The sequence below is a fragment of the Scyliorhinus canicula genome, chromosome 18 (assembly GCF_902713615.1).
Source record: "Scyliorhinus canicula chromosome 18, sScyCan1.1, whole genome shotgun sequence".
In the NCBI taxonomy this organism is placed as follows: domain Eukaryota; kingdom Metazoa; phylum Chordata; class Chondrichthyes; order Carcharhiniformes; family Scyliorhinidae; genus Scyliorhinus; species Scyliorhinus canicula.
In genome coordinates this window covers 776123-794240 of record NC_052163.1, presented here as the reverse complement: position 1 = coordinate 794240, position 18118 = coordinate 776123, and the positions used below count along the sequence as shown (strand labels likewise).

General features: G+C 59.3%; 1 protein-coding gene across 1 annotated transcript in view; it reads left to right on the top strand.

The window, feature by feature from the left end:
- The window catches only part of rab11fip4a (RAB11 family interacting protein 4 (class II) a), a 151049-nt gene that overhangs the window by 77243 nt on the left and 55688 nt on the right, over positions 1 to 18118 (top strand). Inside the window, exons 2-3 of the mRNA XM_038777895.1 lie at positions 2559 to 2646; positions 5967 to 6058. Of these exons, the coding sequence (XP_038633823.1) occupies positions 2559 to 2646; positions 5967 to 6058 (180 nt within the window). The remainder of the gene's footprint in view (positions 1 to 2558; positions 2647 to 5966; positions 6059 to 18118) is intronic.

Genomic DNA, 18118 nt, shown 5'->3' with positions numbered 1-18118 from the left:
GTCCCTGTCCTGGGAGTGTTTGATGGGGACAGTGTAGATGGAGCTTTACTCTGTATCTACCCCGTGCTGTACCTGTCCTGGGAGTGTTTGATGGGGACAGTGTAGAGGGAGCTTTACTCTGTATCTAACCCCGTGCTGTACCTGTCCTGGGAGTGTTTGATGGGGACAGTGTAGAGGGAGCTTTACTCTGTATCTAACCCCGTGCTGTACCTGTCCTGGGAGTGTTTGATGGGGACAGTGCAGAGGGAGCTTTACTCTGTATCTGACCCCGTGCTGTACCTGTCCTGGGAGTGTTTGATGGCGACAGTGTAGAGGGAGCTTTACTCTGTATCTAACCCCGTGCTGTACCTGTCCTGGGAGTGTTTGATGGGGACAGTGTAGAGGGAGATTTACTCTGTATCTAACCCCGTGCTGTACCTGTCCTGGGAGTGTTTGATGGGGACAGTGTAGAGGGAAGCTTTACTCTGTATCTAACCCCGTGCTGTACCTGTCCTGGGAGTGTTTGATGGGGACAGTGTAGAGGGAGCTTTACTCTGTATCTAACCCCGTGCTGTACCTGCCCTGGGAGTGTTTGATGGGGACAGTGTAGAGGGAGCTTTACTCTGTATCTAACCCCGTGCTGTACCTGTCCTGGGAGTGTTTGATGGGGACAGTGTAGAGGGAGCTTTACTCTGTATCTAACCCCGTGCTGTACCTGTCCTGGGAGTGTTTGAGGGGACAGTGTAGAGGGAGCTTTACTCTGTATCTAACCCCGTGCTGTACCTGTCCTGGGAGTGTTTGATGGGGACAGTGTAGAGGGAGCTTTACTCTGTATCTAACCCCGTGCTGTACCTGTCCTGGGAGTGTTTAATGGGGACAGTGTAGAGGGAGCTTTACTCTGTATCTAACCCCGTGCTGTACCTGTCCTGGGAGTGTTTGATGGGGACAGTGCAGAGGGAGATTTACTCTGTATCTAACCCCGTGCTGTACCTGTCCTGGGAGTGTTTGATGGGGACAGTGTAGAGGGAGCTTTACTCTGTATCTAACCCCGTGCTGTACCTGTCCTGGGAGTGTTTGATGGGGACAGTGTAGAGGGAGCTTTACTCTGTATCTAACCCCGTGCTGTACCTGTCCTGGGAGTGTTTGATGGGGACAGTGTAGAGGGAGCTTTACTCTGTATCTAACCCCAGTGCTGTACCTGTCCCTGGGAGTGTTTGATGGGGAACAGTGTAGGAGGGAGCTTTACTCTGTATCTAACCCCGTGCTGTACCTGTCCTGGGAGTGTTTGATGGGGACAGTGTAGAGGGAGCTTTACTCTGTATCTAACCCGGTGCTGTACCTGTCCCTGGGAGTGTTTGATGGGGACAGTGTAGAGGGAGCTTTACTCTGTATCTAACCCCGTGCTGTACCTGTCCTGGGAGTGTTTGATGGGGACAGTGTAGAGGGAGCTTTACTCTGTATCTAACCCCGTGCTGTACCTGTCCTGGGAGTGTTTGATCGGGACAGTGTAGAGGGAGCTTTACTCTGTATCTAACCCCGTGCTGTACCTGTCCTGGGAGTGTCTGATGGGGACAGTGTAGAGGGAGCTTTACTCTGTATCTAACCTCGTGCTGTACCTGTCCTGGGAGTGTTTGATGGGGACAGTGTAGAGGGAGCTTTACTCTGTATCTAACCCCGTGCTGTACCTGTCCTGGGAGTGTTTGATGGGGACAGTGTAGAGGGAGCTTTACTCTGTATCTACCCCGTGCTGTACCTGTCCTGGGAGTGTTTGATGGGGACAGTGTAGAGGGAGCTTTACTCTGTATCTAACCCCGTGCTGTACCTGTCCCTGGGAGTGTTTGATGGGGGCAGTGCAGAGGGAGCTTTACTCTGTAACTATCCCCGTGCTGTACCTGTCCTGGGAGTGTTTGATGGGGACAGTGTAGAGGGAGCTTTACTCTGTATCTAACCCCGTGCTGCACCTGTCCTGGGAGTGTTTGATGGGGACAGTGTAGAGGGAGCTTTACTCTGTATCTAACCCCGTGCTGTACCTGTCCTGGGAGTGTATGATGGGGACAGTAATAGCGGAATATTAAGGAGTGATGTGGTTGGAAATTAGATGCTGCAGACTGGCTCACTGACCTCTCGGAAACTCTCCACCTGATGAAGATTAAGTACGTCATCCAAGGGTCAGATGACGGCTTTCTGGACACTTGGAGATGTTTGTGGGCTTGTCCCAAAACATGTTCGAGGTCAGCAACGAGGAGTAAGCTCAGAATAAATAAAGACCCAAGATAGACGAGGAACCACAGCACTGCTCAACCGGGGGAGGGGGGGGAGGAGGGGGGGGAGGGGGGGGGGGGGTTAGAGGGGGAGTGGTGTATATACAACTGTTTATAAATATGAGAAACGTCAATGAAAAGGTTTCTTTCAATAGGAAATGAGATGCTGTCTCTATGTTATATTCTACATGATATTTTGGCACAGGTAGTGAAGGTGGGGCATATCAGGGAGCTGGGTGTGTGTTCCACTGTTTGATCTCACTGATGTATGTTTTGCAGTGGGAAAATTATAGAAAGTAACAAGAACTCTGTTTACAGATGCAGAAAGTGACCAAATACTTGGACCCGAGGAATCTGGGACGCATTAGTTTCCAGGAATTCTGTCACGGAATCTTTGCCATCAAAGGTAAGGAGTGAAGGAGGGGATTCTAGCAGGATAGAGGTGTCAGCAAAAAGCAGAATGGATTTGAGGAGCAGAGAGGTAAGAGGCCAGGGGTCTGCAGCAAAAAGCAATGGAAGTAACCAGTACCCCAGTGAGAGTCAGTGTGTGTGGGACCCCAGTGAGAGTCAGTGTGTGGGACCCTACCCCAGTGAGAGTCAGTGTGTATGGGACCCGTACCCCAGTGAGAGTCAATGTGTGTGGGACCCGTACCCCAGTGAGAGTCAGTGTGTGTGGGACCCGTACCCCAGTGAGAGTCAGTGTGTGGGACCCGTACCCCAGTGAGAGTCAGTGTGTGTGGGATCCGTACCCCAGTGAGAGTCAGTGTGTGTGGGACCCCAGTGAGAGTCAGTGTGTGTGGGACCCGTACCCCAGTAAGAGTCAGTGTGTGTGGGACCCGTACCCCAGTGAGAGTCAGTGTGTGTGGGACCCGTACCCCAGTGAGAGTCAGTGTGTGTGGGACCCGTACCCCAGTGAGAGTCAGTGTGTGTGGGACCCGTACCTCAGTGAGAGTCAGTGTGTGTGGGACCCATACCCCAGTGAGAGTCAGTGTGTGTGGGACCCGTACCCCAGTGAGAGTCAGTGTGTGTGGGACCCGTACCCCAGTGAGAGTCAGTGTGTGTGGGACCCATACCCCAGTGAGAGTCAGTGTGTGTGGGACCCGTACCCCAGTGAGAGTCAGTGTGTGTGGGACCCGTACCCCAGTGAGAGTCAGTGTGTGTGGGACCCGTACCCCAGTGAGAGTCAGTGTGTGTGGGACCCGTACCCCAGTGAGAGTCAGTGTGTGTGGGACCCGTACCCCAGTAAGAGTCAGTGTGTGTGGAACTGTACCCCAGTGAGAGTCAGTGTGTGTGGGGCCCGTACCCCAGTGAGAGTCAGTGTGTGTGGGACCCGTACCCCAGTGTGAGTCAGTGTGTGTGGGATCCGTACCCCAGTGAGAGTCAGTGTGTGTGGGACCCCAGTGAGAGTCAGTGTGTGTGGGACCCGTACCCCAGTGAGAGTCAGTGTGTGTGGGACCCGTACCCCAGTGAGAATCAGTGTGTGTGAAACCCCTACCCCAGTGAGAGTCAGTGTGTGTGGGACCCTTACCCCAGTGAGAGTCAGTGTGTGTGGGACCCGTACCCCAGTGAGAGTCAGTGTGTGTGGGACCCGTACCCCAGTGAGAGTCAGTGTGTGTGGGACCCATACCCCAGTGAGAGTCAGTGTGTGTGGGACCCGTACCCCAGTGAGAGTCAGTGTGTGTGGGACCCGTACCCCAGTGAGAGTCAGTGTGTGTGGGACCCGTACCCCAGTGAGAGTCAGTGTGTGTGGGACCCGTACCCCAGTGAGAGTCAGTGTGTGTGGGACCCGTACCCCAGTGAGAGTCAGTGTGTGTGGGACCCGTACCCCAGTGAGAGTCAGTGTGTGTGGGACCCGTACCCCAGTGAGAGTCAGTGTGTGTGGGACCCGTACCCCAGTGAGAGTCAGTGTGTGGGACCCGTACCCCAGTGAGAGTCAGTGTGTGTGGGACCCGTACCCCAGTAAGAGTCAGTGTGTGTGGAACTGTACCCCAGTGAGAGTCAGTGTGTGTGGGGCCCGTACCCCAGTGAGAGTCAGTGTGTGTGGGACCCGTACCCCAGTGTGAGTCAGTGTGTGTGGGATCCGTACCCCAGTGAGAGTCAGTGTGTGTGGGACCCCAGTGAGAGTCAGTGTGTGTGGGACCCGTACCCCAGTGAGAGTCAGTGTGTGTGGGACCCGTACCCCAGTGAGAATCAGTGTGTGTGAAACCCCTACCCCAGTGAGAGTCAGTGTGTGTGGGACCCTTACCCCAGTGAGAGTCAGTGTGTGTGGGACCCGTACCCCAGTGAGAGTCAGTGTGTGTGGGACCCGTACCCCAGTGAGAGTCAGTGTGTGTGGGACCCATACCCCAGTGAGAGTCAGTGTGTGTGGGACCCGTACCCCAGTGAGAGTCAGTGTGTGTGGGACCCGTACCCCAGTGAGAGTCAGTGTGTGTGGGACCCGTACCCCAGTGAGAGTCAGTGTGTGTGGGACCCGTACCCCAGTGAGAGTCAGTGTGTGTGGGACCCGTACCCCAGTGAGAGTCAGTGTGTGTGGGACCCGTACCCCAGTGAGAGTCAGTGTGTGTGGGACCCGTACCCCAGTGAGAGTCAGTGTGTGTGGGACCCGTACCCCAGTGAGAGTCAGTGTGTGTGGGACCCGTACCCCAGTGAGAGTCAGTGTGTGTGGGACCCGTACCCCAGTGAGAGTCAGTGTGTGTGGGACCCGTACCCCAGTGAGAGTCAGTGTGTGTGGGACCCGTACCCCAGTGAGAGTCAGTGTGTGTGGGACCCTTACCCCAGTGAGAGTCAGTGTGTGTGGGACCCGTACCCCAGTGAGAGTCAGTGTGTGTGGGACCCGTACCCCAGTGAGAGTCAGTGTGTGTGGAACCCGTACCCCAGTGAGAGTCAGTGTGTGTGGGACCCGTACCCCAGTGAGAGTCAGTGTGTGTGGGACCCGTACCCCAGTGAGAGTCAGTGTGTGTGGGACCCTGTACCCCAGTGAGAGTCAGTGTGTGTGGGACCCGTACCCCAGTGAGAGTCAGTGTGTGTGGGACCCGTCCCCCAGTGAGAGTCAGTGTGTGTGGGAACCGTACCCCAGTGAGAGTCAGTGTGTGTGGGACCCGTACCCCAGTGAGAGTCAGTGTGTGTGGGACCCCAGTGAGAGTCAGTGTGTGTGGGACCCGTACCCCAGTGAGAGTCAGTGTGTGTGAAACCTCAATTTTGCTTTGTCATGTTTGGAAGATTCTAGATTGTCGTTCTGCTGCTTTTTCACATCATTTTCTCAACTTGATTTGCTTTCTCTCAGTGTCTTTTATATATTTAACACTAAACTATACTTATTAACGGCTTTAACACTGTGAATTACGCTAAGGTGCTTCACAGAAATAGCATTAGAATCTGACTCTGAGTCACATCCTGTGTATCTGAGAAATGGGAAAGTGAGGCAGGGACATTATTGTGAATGTTGGGGTGAGGAGGATGGACAGATCGGATGAAGGACAGGACTTTCTTTGAGTTCGGTTGTGGTTGCAGCGTTGGAATAAACTGAAGTTAACGGATTGACTGACTGGGGATTTGAACTGCCGACCTTTGAGCTGACCACGTCGCGATGGGGATTGTGCAGCTGGTCAGGTTGTTTTGTGAATTCTTCGGTATTTCACTGGTAATGTTTCTCGATTCCAGGAACCAGCTTCCCCACAGATATCCAGATATTTACTTTGCCTCCTGTGTTTGTGTTTGTGTTCTCAGGCTGTGATGACCTATTAGACAACGCATTGTGTCTGGAGAACGCACCAATGGTTCATTATGCTCCGCAGTTTGAAGATTATTATTGCCGACAGGTAAACCCCATCCTTGCATCAGCCAATCACTGTCTGGAGCCGCTACAGAGCCAGGCCCACGGGATCCAGGGGCACGGGATCCAGGGGCAGGGGATCCAGGGGCAGGGGATCCAGGGGCAGGGATCCAGGGACGTGGGATCCAGGGGCACGGGATCCAGGGGCACGGGATCCAGGGGCAGGGGATCCAGGGGCAGGGGATCCAGGGGCACGGGATCCAGGGGCACGGGATCCAGGGGCAGGGGATCCAGGGGCACGGGATCCAGGGGCAGGGGATCCAGGGGCAGGGGATCCAGGGGCACGGGATCCAGGGGCACGGGATCCAGGGGCACGGGATCCAGGGGCAGGGGATCCAGGGACGTGGGATACGGGATCCAGGGGCACGGGATCCAGGGGCACGGGATCCAGGGGCAGGGGATCCAGGGGCAGGGGATCCAGGGACGTGGGATACGGGATCCAGGGGCACGGGATCCAGGGGCAGGGGATCCAGGGGCAGGGGATCCAGGGACGTGGGATACGGGATCCAGGGGCACGGGATCCAGGGGCAGGGGATCCAGGGGCACGGGATCCAGGGGCAGGGGATCCAGGGGCAGGGGATCCAGGGGCAGGGGATCCAGGGACGTGGGATACGGGATCCAGGGGCACGGGATCCAGGGGCAGGGGATCCAGGGGCAGGGGATCCAGGGGCAGGGGATCCAGGGACGTGGGATACGGGATCCAGGGGCACGGGATCCAGGGGCACGGGATCCAGGGGCAGGGGATCCAGGGGCACGGGATCCAGGGGCAGGGGATCCAGGGACGTGGGATACGGGATCCAGGGGCACGGGATCCAGGGGCACGGGATCCAGGGGCAGGGGATCCAGGGGCAGGGGATCCAGGGACGTGGGATACGGGATCCAGGGGCACGGGATCCAGGGGCAGGGGATCCAGGGGCACGGGATCCAGGGGCACGGGATCCAGGGGCAGGGGATCCAGGGGCACGGGATCCAGGGGCAGGGGATCCAGGGACGTGGGATACGGGATCCAGGGGCAGGGGATCCAGGGGCACGGGATCCAGGGGCACGGGCCCCCTGCCGCAGGGCTCCCGCCGCAGGGCCCCGTGCCACACTCCCCCACTCAGCCCCTCCCCCAGTCAGCCCACTCAGCCCCTCCCCCACTCAGCCCCTCCCCCAGTCAGTCCACTCAGCCCCTCCCCCACTCAGCCCCTCCCCCACTCAGCCCCTCCCCCAGTCAGTCCACTCAGCCCCTCCCCCACTCAGCCCCTCCCCCACTCAGCCCCCCCCACTAAGCCCCTCCCCCACTCAGCCCCTCCCCCACTCAGCCCCTCCCCTACCCCCACTCAGCCCCTCCCACTCAGCCTCTCCCCCACTCAGCCCCTCCCCCACTCAGACCCTCCCCTACCCCCACTCAGCCCCTCCCCCACTCAGTCCCTCCCCTACCCCCACTCAGCCCCTCCCCCGCTCAGCCCCTCCCCTACCCCCACTCAGCGCCTCCCCCACTCAGCCCACCCCCCACTCAGCCCCTCCCCCACTCAGCCCACCCCCCAATCAGCCCCTCCCCCACTCAGCCAATCACCCACTCAGCCCCTCCCCACTCAGCCCCTCCCCCACTCAGCCCCTCCCCTACCCCCATTCAGCCCCTCCCCTTATCCTGTCAGCTCCTCCCCTACCCCCAGTCAGCCCCTCCCCCACTCAGCCCCTCCCCAACCCCCAGTCAGCCCCTCCCCCAGTCAGCCCCTCCCCAACCCCCAGTCAGCCCTCCCCAACCCCCAGTCAGCCCCTCCCCCACTCAGCCCCTCCCCAACCCCCAGTCATCCCCTCCCCCACCCCTATCCCCAGTCAGCCCCTCCCCCACTCAGCCCCTCCCCGCCCCTCCCCTACCACCACTCAGCCCCTCCCCCACAGCCCCTCCCCCACTCAGCCCCTCCCCTAACTCCATTCAGCCCCTCCCCCACTCAGCCCCTCCCCTACCCCCACTCAGCCCCCTCCCCCACTCAGACCCTCCCCTACCCCCACTCAGCCCCTCCCCCACTCAGTCCCTCCCCTACCCCCACTCAGCCCCTCCCCCGCTCAGCCCCTCCCCTACCCCCACTCAGCCCCTCCCCCACTCAGCCCATCCCCCACTCAGCCCCTCCCCTACTCAACCCACCCCCCACTCAGCCCACCCCCCACTCAGCCCCTCCCCCACTCAGCCCACCCCCCAATCAGCCCCTCCCCCACTCAGCCAATCACCCACTCAGCCCCTCCCACTCAGCCCCTCCCCCACTCAGCCCCTCCCCTACCCCCATTCAGCCCCTCCCCTTATCCTGTCAGCTCCTCCCCTACCCCCAGTCAGCCCCTCCCCCACTCAGCCCCTCCCCAACCCCCAGTCAGCCCCTCCCCAGTCAGCCCCTCCCCAACCCCCAGTCAGCCCCTCCCCAACCCCCAGTCAGCCCCTCCCCCACTCAGCCCCTCCCCAACCCCCCAGTCATCCCCTCCCCACCCCTATCCCCAGTCAGCCCCTCCCCCACTCAGCCCCTCCCCGCCCCTCCCCTACCACCACTCAGCCCCTCCCCCACAGCCGCTCCCCCACTCAGCCCCTCCCCTAACCCCACTCAGGCCCCTCCCCACTCAGCCCCTCCCCTACCCCCACTCAGCCCCTCCCCCACTCAGCCCCTCCCCCACACAGCCCCTCCCCTACCCCCACTCAGCCCCTCCCCCACTCAGCCCCTCCCCCACTCAGCCGCTCCCCCACTCCCAGTCAGCCCCTCCCCAACTCAGGCCCTTCCCACTCAGCCCATCCCCCACTCAGCCCCTCCCCCACTCAGCCCCTCCCCCACTCAGCTCCTCCCCTTACCCCCACTCAGCTCCTCCCCCACAGTCCCTCCCCCACTCAGCCCCTCCCCCACTCAGCTCCTCCCCTTACCCCCACTCAGCCCCTCCCCCACAGTCCCTCCCCCACTCAGCCCCTCCCCCACACAGCCCCTCCACTACCCCAAGTCAGCCCCTCCCCCACTCAGCCCCTCCCCCACTCAGTCCCTCCCCCACTCAGTCCCTCCCCCACTCAACCCCTCCCCCACTCAGCCCCTCCCCTCCCCCCAGTCAGCCCCTCCCCCTTTCAGTCCCTCCCCGCCCCTACCCCACTCAGCCATCCCCACTCAGCCCCTCCCCCACTCAGCCCCTCCCCCACTCAGCCCCTCCCCTACCCAGACCCTCCCACACTCAGCCCCTCCCCCACACAGCCCCTCCCCCACAGCCCCTCCCTCACTCAGCCCCTCCCCCACAGCCCCTCCCCCACTCAGCCCCTCCCCTACCCCCAGTCAGCCCCTTCCCCACTCAGCCCCTTCCCCACAGCCCCTTCCCCACAGCCCCTCCCCCACTCAGCCCCTCCCCTATACCCAGTCAGCCCCTTCACCTACCCCCATTCAGCCCCTCCCCTTATCCCATCAGCCCCTCCCCTACCCCCACTCAGCTCCTCCCCCACTCAGCCCCTCCCCTATCCCCAGTCAGCCCCTCCCCCACTCAGCCCTTCCCCCACTCAGCCCCTCCCCCACTCAGCCCCTCCCCCAGTCAGCCCCTCCCCCTCTCAGCCCCTCCCCAGTCAGCCCCTCCCCCAGTCAGCCCCTCCCCCTGTACCACCACTGAGCCCATCCCCCTACCCCCACTCAGCCCCTCCCCACTCAGCCCCTCCCCCAGACAGCACCTCCCCCAGTCAGCCCCTCCGCTACCACCAGTTAGCCCCTCCCCAGTCTGCCCCTCCCCTACCCCCACTCAGCCCCTCCCCTACTCCCACTCAGCCCCTCCCCCTACCCCCACTCGGCCCCTCCCCTACCCCCACTCAGCCCCTCCCCACTCAGCCCAGTCAGCCCCTCCCCAGTCAGCCCCTCCCCTCACCCCAGTTAGCCCCTCCCCCACCCCCAGTTAGCCACTCCCCCAGTCTGCCCCTCCCCCCAGTCAACCCCTCCGCCAGTCAGCCCCTCCCCTACCCACAGTCAGCCCCTCCCCCTATCCCCAGACAACCCCTCGTCCCAGTCAGCCCCTCGCCCCAGTCAGCCCCTCGCCCAGTCAGCCCCTCCCCTACCCCAGTCAGCCCTTCCCCCCTCCCCCTCCCCCAGTCACCCCTCCCCCAGGCAGCCCCTCCCCCTCTCCCCAGACAACCCCTCGCCCCAGTCAGCCCCTCACCCCAGTTAGCCCCTCCCCCACCCCCAGTTAGCCCCTCCCCCAGTCAGCCCCTCCCCCAGTCAGCCCCTCCCCCAGTCAGCCCCTCCCCCTACCCACAGTCAGCCCCTCCCCCTATCCCCAGACAACCCCTCGCCCCAGTCAGCCCCTCGCCCCAGTCAGCCCCTTCCCCAGTCAGCCCTTCCCCCCTCCCCTCCCCCAGTCACCCCTCCCCCCGGCAGCCCCTCCCCCTGGCAGCCCCTCCCACCTAGAAGCCCCTCCCCCCCAGTCAGCCCCTCCCCTATCCCCAGTCAGCCCTCCCCAAGTCATAGTTATGGAATTTATGATGCAGAAATGAGGCCTTCAGCCCATTGAGTCGGTACCGACCCTTGGAAAGATCACCCTGTCTGAGCTCACACCTCCACCCTATCCCAGTAACCCCAACTAACCTTTATTTGGACACTAAGGGCAATTTATCGCGGCCAATCCACCTAACCTGCATTCGGGACACGTGGGAGGAAAGCGCAGCACCCAGAGGTAACCCACGCAGACACGGCTACCGTGCCACCCCTCCCGTCTGTCAGCTCCTCCCGTCTGTCAGCCCCTCCCGTCTGTCAGCTCCTCCCGTCTGTCAGCTCCTCCCCCTGTCAGCTCCTCCCGTCTGTCAGCTCCTCCCGTCTGTCAGCTCCTCCCCCTGTCAGCCCCTCCCGTCTGTCAGCTCCTCCCCCTGTCAGCTCCTCCCGTCTGTCAGCTCCTCCCCCTGTCAGCTCCTCCCCCTGTCAGCCCCTCCCGTCTGTCAGCTCCTCCCCCTGTCAGCTCCTCCCGTCTGTCAGCTCCTCCCCCTGTCAGCTCCTCCCCCTGTCAGCTCCTCCCGTCTGTCAGCTCCTCCCGTCTGTCAGCTCCTCCCGTCTGTCAGCTCCTCCCCCTGTCAGCTCCTCCCCCTGTCAGCCCCTCCCGTCTGTCAGCTCCTCCCCCTGTCAGCTCCTCCCGTCTGTCAGCTCCTCCCGTCTGTCAGCTCCTCCCGTCTGTCAGCTCCTCCCGCCTGTCAGCTCCTCCCGTCTGTCAGCTCCTCCCGTCTGTCAGCTCCTCCCGTCTGTCAGCTCCTCCCCCTGTCAGCTCCTCCCGTCTGTCAGCTCCTCCCGTCTGTCAGCTCCTCCCGTCTGTCAGCTCCTCCCCCTGTCAGCCCCTCCCCCAGGCACCCCTCCCCCGTCAGCCCCTCCCCCAGGCAGCCCCTCCCCCTGGCAGCCCCTCCCCCAGGCACCCCTCCCCCGTCAGACCCTCCCCCAGGCAGCCCCTCCCCCGTCAGCCCCTCCCCCAGGCAGCCCCTCCCCCATCAGACCCTCCCCCAGGCAGCCCCTCCCCCGTCAGCCCCTCCCCCAGGCAACCCTCCCCCTGCCAGCCCCTCCCCCTGTCAGCCCCTCCCCCATCAGCCCCTCCCCCAGGCACCCCTCCCCCTGCCAGCCCCTCCCCCTGTCAGCTCCTCCCGTCTGTCAGCTCCTCCCGTCTGTCAGCCCCTCCCCCAGGCACCCCTCCCCCGTCAGCCCCTCCCCCTAGCAGCCCCGCCCCCTGGCAGCCCCTCCCCCAGGCAGCCACTCCCCCTGTCAGCCGCTCCCCCAGGCACCCCTCCCCCGTCAGCCCCTCCCCCAGGCAGTCACTCCCCCGTCAGCCCCTCCCCCAGGCACCCCTCCCCCGTCAGCCCCTCCCCCAGGCAGCCCCTCCACCTGGCAGCCCCTCCCCCAGGCAGCCCCTCCCCCTGGCAACCCCTCCTCCCTAGCAGCCCCTCCCCCCAGAAAGCCCCTCCCCCTGGCAGCCCCTCCCCCAGGCAGCCACTCCCCCTGGCAGCCCCCACCCCCCCCCCCCCCTCTGGCAGTCTGTGCATTCAGCTTGCTGTCTACACCGGGAGTACATTCAGCTCCCTATCTACACCGGGAGTACATTCAGCTCCCTGTCTACACCGGGAGTGCATCCAGCTCCCTGTCTACACCGGGAGTGCATTCAGCTCACTGTCTACACCGGGAGTACATTCAGCTCCCTGTCTACACCGGGAGTGCATTCAGCTCGCTGTCTACACCGGGAGTGCATTCAGCTCGCTGTCTACACCGGGAGCGCATTCAGCTCGCTGTCTACACCGGGAGTGCATTCAGCTCGCTGTCTACACCGGGAGTGCATTCAGCTCCCTGTCTACACCGGGAGTGCATTCAGCTCCCTGTCTACACCGGGAGTACATTCAGCTCACTGTCAACACCGGGAGTAAATTCAGCTCACTGTCTACACCGGGAGTACATTCAGCTCGCTGTCTACACCGGGAGTGCATTCAGCTCCCTGTCTACACCGGGAGTACATTCAGCTCCCTGTCTACACCGGGAGTGCATTCAGCTCACTGTCTACACCGGGAGTGACTCAGCTCGCTGTCTACACCGGGAGTGCATTCAGCTCGCTGTCTACACCGGGAGTGCATTCAGCTCACTGTCTACACCGGGAGTGCATTCAGCTCACTGTCTACACCAGGAGTACATTCAGCTCCCTGTCTACACCGGGAGTACATTCAGCTCCCTGTCTACACCGGGAGTGCATTCAGCTCTCTGTCTACACCGGGAGTGCATTCAGCTCTCTGTCTACACCAGGAGTACATTCAGCTCCCTGTCTACACCGGGGGTACATTCAGCTCCCTGTCTACACCGGGAGTACATTCAGCTCACTGTCTACACCGGGAGTGCATTCAGCTCGCTGTCTACACCGGGAGTGCATTCATGTCGCTGTCTACACCGGGAGCGCATTCAGCTCGCTGTCTACACCGGGAGTGCATTCAGCTCCCTGTCTACACCGGGAGTGCATTCAGCTCGCTGTCCACACCGGGAGTGCATTCAGCTCGCTGTCTGCACCGGGAGTGATTCAGCTCACTGTCTACACCGGGAGTGCACTCAGCTCCCTGTCTACACCGGGAGTGCATTCAGCTCGCTGTCTACACCGGGAGTGCATTCAGCTCGCTGTCTACACCGGGAGTGCATTCAGCTCACTGTCTACACCGGGAGTGCATTCAGCTCACTGTCTACACCGGGAGTGCATTCAGCTCAGTGTCTACACCGGGAGTGCATTCAGCTCACTGTCTACACCGGGAGTGCATTCAGCTCGCTGTCTACACCGGGAGTGCATTCAGCTCGCTGTCTACACCGGGAGTGCATTCAGCTCGCTGTCTACACCGGGAGTGCATTCAGCTCCCTGTCTACACCGGGAGTGACTCAGCTCTCTGTCTACACCGGGAGTGCATTCAGCTCGCTGTCTACACCGGGAGTGCATTCAGCTCGCTGTCTACACCGGGAGTGCATTCAGCTCCCTGTCTACACCGGGAGTACATTCAGCTCCCTGTCTGCACCGGGAGTGCATTCAGCTCGCTGTCTACACCGGGAGTACATTCAGCTCACTGTCTACACCGGGAGTGCATTCAGCTCCCTGTCTACACCGGGAGTACATTCAGCTCACTGTCTACACCGGGAGTGCATTCAGCTCCCTGTCTACACCGGGAGTGCATTCAGCTCCCTGTCTACACCGGGAGTGCATTCAGCTCGCTGTCTACACCGGGAGTGCATTCAGCTCCCTGTCTACACCGGGATTGCATTCAGCTCGCTGTCTACACCGGGAGTGCATTCAGAGGATGGAGGGGGGAGAGGGGCTGGCAGGGGGGATGGGGGTAGAGGATGGTTAGAGGGGCGGGGAGAGGGGGGTCAGGGGGAAAGGATGAGGAGAGGGGCGGGGAGAGGGGGTCAGGGAGAGGGGGATGGGCGAGAGGATGGGGAGAGGTGATGGGGGGGAGAGGGGCAGGGAGATGGGAGAGGGGGGTCAGGGGGAAAGGATGAGGAGAGGGGATGGGAGATGGGATGGGGCGGAGAGGATGGGGAGAGGGGCTGGGAGAGGGGATGGGGGAGAGGATGGGGAGAGGGGATGGGGGGGAGAGGGGCAGGGAGAAGGGGTGGGAGGGGAGATGGTGGGGAGAGTTCTGTTGAGTGAATAGTGAATTGTGGTGTGGGGATTATTGACATATTGAAGAGGCGGGAGATTTAATCAAATCATTTACATACCTGAGGAGTTTGGATTGATTGTGATAGGGAGAGTTTGTTGTTTGTGATTGGGAGTGTCAGGAAGCAGTGATCAGTGGCGGATATGTCGAGGTGGAGATGGTTGGAGTGGGAAACATCGGGGCCAGAGCTGTTGGTGTTGGGGGTTCCAGCGAGGATGTGATTGTGACGAAGATTATTGAGGATCAGGAACAGACTCCCACCTCTGCGTGGCTGCCTGTTGTACTGTGAATGTGTGAGATTAGAATTAATAATAATAATCTTTATTGTCACAAGTAGGCTTACATTAACACTGCAATGAAGTTACTGTGAAAAGCCCCTAGTCGCCACATTCCGGCACCTGTTCGGGTACACGGAGGGAGAATTCAGAATGTCCAATTCACCGAACAGCACGTCTTTCGGGACTTGTGGGGGGAAACCGGAGCACCCGGAGGAAACCCACACAGACACGGGGAGAACGTGCAGACTCCGCACAGACAGTGACCCAAGCCGGGAATCGAACCTGGGACCCTGGCGCTGTGAAGCAACAGTGCTAACCGCTGTGCTGCATTGGCAAAGGGTTCAGCCGCAATGGAATATCCTGTTTGGATTGAGTGAGTGGTTTGAAATTTGTCGCTGTGAGTGAGTTTGCTGCTGTCAATGGACAGTGCAGAATGGTGTCTGGGACGGAGTAATCAGCTGTTGTCTCACACACTCAGTACAGACAGGGGGAGGGGCTCTCTCCCCACAGCGGATTGTGTGAAATGTAGGAGTTGGTGTGGTGGAGAACTCCCAGGATTCTGGTGTTTCTTCCCATTCAGAGGGAACAATGGGTTCACTGTGTACAGAGTGCAGACCCAAACTCAGCCTGGAGGCTGCTTCACACAGGCACAGGAACAACTGCTGAATTCGGCACCATTCCTGCAAACATAGGGGCTCAGCTCAAAGACAGGCGTCAGTTTGTGAGGCTCACTGATCGCTGACCACTGATCGTCCATCACTGACCACTGACCAGAGCTCGACAAAGCAGCAGGAGAATGATTCCCACTCGATCAGCGCTCGAAAAAGCAGCAGGAGAATGATTCCCACTCGATCAGCGCTCGAAAAAGCAGCAGGAGAATGATTCCCACTCGATCAGCGCTCGACAAAGCAGCAGGAGAATGATTCCCACTCGATCAGCGCTCGACAAAGCAGCAGGAGAATGATTCCCACTCGATCAGCGCTCGACAAAGCAGCAGGAGAATGATTCCCACTCGATCAGCGCTCGACAATGCTTCATTTCAACAAACGTTTCCTTTCACTCAGTGCGGAGCAACTGATTAAACTTGGAACTGGCAAGTTAACCAGCTGCTGGTCTCGGTGGTTAGTGTCTCTAGTTAACCTGCTGCTGGTCTCGGTGGTTAGTGTCTCTAGTTAACCTGCTGCTGGTCTCGGTGGTTAGTGTCTCTAGTTAACCTGCTGCTGGTCTCGGTGGTTAGTGTCTCTAGTTAACCAGCTGCTGGTCTCGGTGGTTAGTGTCTCTAGTTAACCTGCTGCTGGTCTCGGTGGTTAGTGTCTCTAGTTAACCTGCTGCTGGTCTCGGTGGTTAGTGTCTCTAGTTAACCTGCTGCTGGTCTCGGTGGTTAGTGTCTATAGTTAACCAGCTGCTGGTCTCGGTGGTTAGTGTCTATAGTTAACCTGCTGCTGGTCTCGGTAGTTAGTGTCTCTAGTTAACCTGCTCCCCGTCTCAGTGGTTAGTGTCTCTAGTTAACCTGCTCCCCGTCTCGGTGGTTAGTGTCTAGTTAACCTGCTGCTGGTCTCGGTGGTTAGTGTCTCTAGTTAACCTGCTGCTGGTCTCGGTGGTTAGTGTCTATAGTTAACCTGCTGCTGGTCTCGGTGGTTAGTGTCTATAGTTAACCTGCTCCCCGTCTCGGTGGTTAGTGTCTATAGTTAACCTGCTGCTGGTCTCGGTAGTTAGTGTCTCTAGTTAACCTGCTCCCCGTCTCAGTGGTTAGTGTCTCTAGTTAACCTGCTCCCCGTCTCGGTGGTTAGTGTCTCTAGTTAACCTGCTGCTGGTCTCGGTGGTTAGTGTCTCTAGTTAACCTGCTGCTGGTCTCGGTGGTTAGTGTCTATAGTTAACCAGCTGCTGGTCTCGGTGGTTAGTGTCTATAGTTAACCTGCTGCTGGTCTCGGTAGTTAGTGTCTCTAGTTAACCTGCTCCCCGTCTCAGTGGTTAGTGTCTCTAGTTAACCTGCTCCCCGTCTCGGTGGTTAGTGTCTAGTTAACCTGCTGCTGGTCTCGGTGGTTAGTGTCTCTAGTTAACCTGCTGCTGGTCTCGGTGGTTAGTGTCTATAGTTAACCTGCTGCTGGTCTCGGTGGTTAGTGTCTATAGTTAACCTGCTCCTCGTCTCGGTGGTTAGTGTCTATAGTTAACCTGCTGCTGGTCTCGGTAGTTAGTGTCTCTAGTTAACCTGCTCCCCGTCTCGGTGGTTAGTGTCTCTAGTTAACCTGCTCCCCGTCTCGGTGGTTAGTGTCTAGTTAACCTGCTGCTGGTCTCGGTGGTTAGTGTCTATAGTTAACCAGCTGCTGGTCTCGGTGGTTAGTGTCTATAGTTAACCTGCTGCTGGTCTCGGTAGTTAGTGTCTCTAGTTAACCTGCTTCCCGTCTCAGTGGTTAGTGTCTCTAGTTAACCTGCTCCCCGTCTCAGTGGTTAGTGTCTAGTTAACCTGCTGCTGGTCTCGGTGGTTAGTGTCTCTAGTTAACCTGCTGCTGGTCTCGGTGGTTAGTGTCTATAGTTAACCTGCTGCTGGTCTCGGTGGTTAGTGTCTATAGTTAACCTGCTCCCCGTCTCGGTGGTTAGTGTCTCTAGTTAACCTGCTGATGTTCTCAGTGGTTAGTGTCTCTAGTTAACCTGCTCCCCGTCTCGGTGGTTAGTGTCTATAGTTAACCTGCTGCTGGTCTCGGTGGTTAGTGTCTCTAGTTAACCTGCTGCTGGTCTCGGTGGTTAGTGTCTCTAGTTAACCTGCTGCTGGTCTCGGTGGTTAGTGTCTCTAGTTAACCTGCTGCTGGTCTCGGTGGTTAGTGTCTATAGTTAACCAGCTGCTGGTCTCGGTGGTTAGTGTCTATAGTTAACCTGCTGCTGGTCTCGGTAGTTAGTGTCTCTAGTTAACCTGCTCCCCGTCTCAGTGGTTAGTGTCTCTAGTTAACCTGCTCCCCGTCTCGGTGGTTAGTGTCTAGTTAACCTGCTGCTGGTCTCGGTGGTTAGTGCCTCTAGTTAACCTGCTGCTGGTCTCGGTGGTTAGTGTCTATAGTTAACCTGCTGCTGGTCTCGGTGGTTAGTGTCTATAGTTAACCTGCTGCTGGTCTCGGTGGTTAGTGTCTATAGTTAACCTGCTGCTGGTCTCGGTAGTTAGTGTCTCTAGTTAACCTGCTCCCCGTCTCGGTGGTTAGTGTCTAGTTAACCTGCTGCTGGTCTCGGTGGTTAGTGTCTCTAGTTAACCTGCTGCTGGTCTCGGTGGTTAGTGTCTATAGTTAACCAGCTGCTGGTCTCGGTGGTTAGTGTCTCTAGTTAACCTGCTGCTGGTCTCGGTAGTTAGTGTCTCTAGTTAACCTGCTCCCCGTCTCAGTGGTTAGTGTCTCTAGTTAACCTGCTCCCCGTCTCAGTGGTTAGTGTCTAGTTAACCTGCTGCTGGTCTCGGTGGTTAGTGTCTAGTTAACCTGCTGCTGGTCTCGGTGGTTAGTGTCTCTAGTTAACCTGCTGCTGGTCTCGGTGGTTAGTGTCTATAGTTAACCTGCTGCTGGTCTCGGTGGTTAGTGTCTATAGTTAACCTGCTCCCTGTCTCGGTGGTTAGTGTCTCTAGTTAACCTGCTGATGTTCTCAGTGGTTAGTGTCTCTA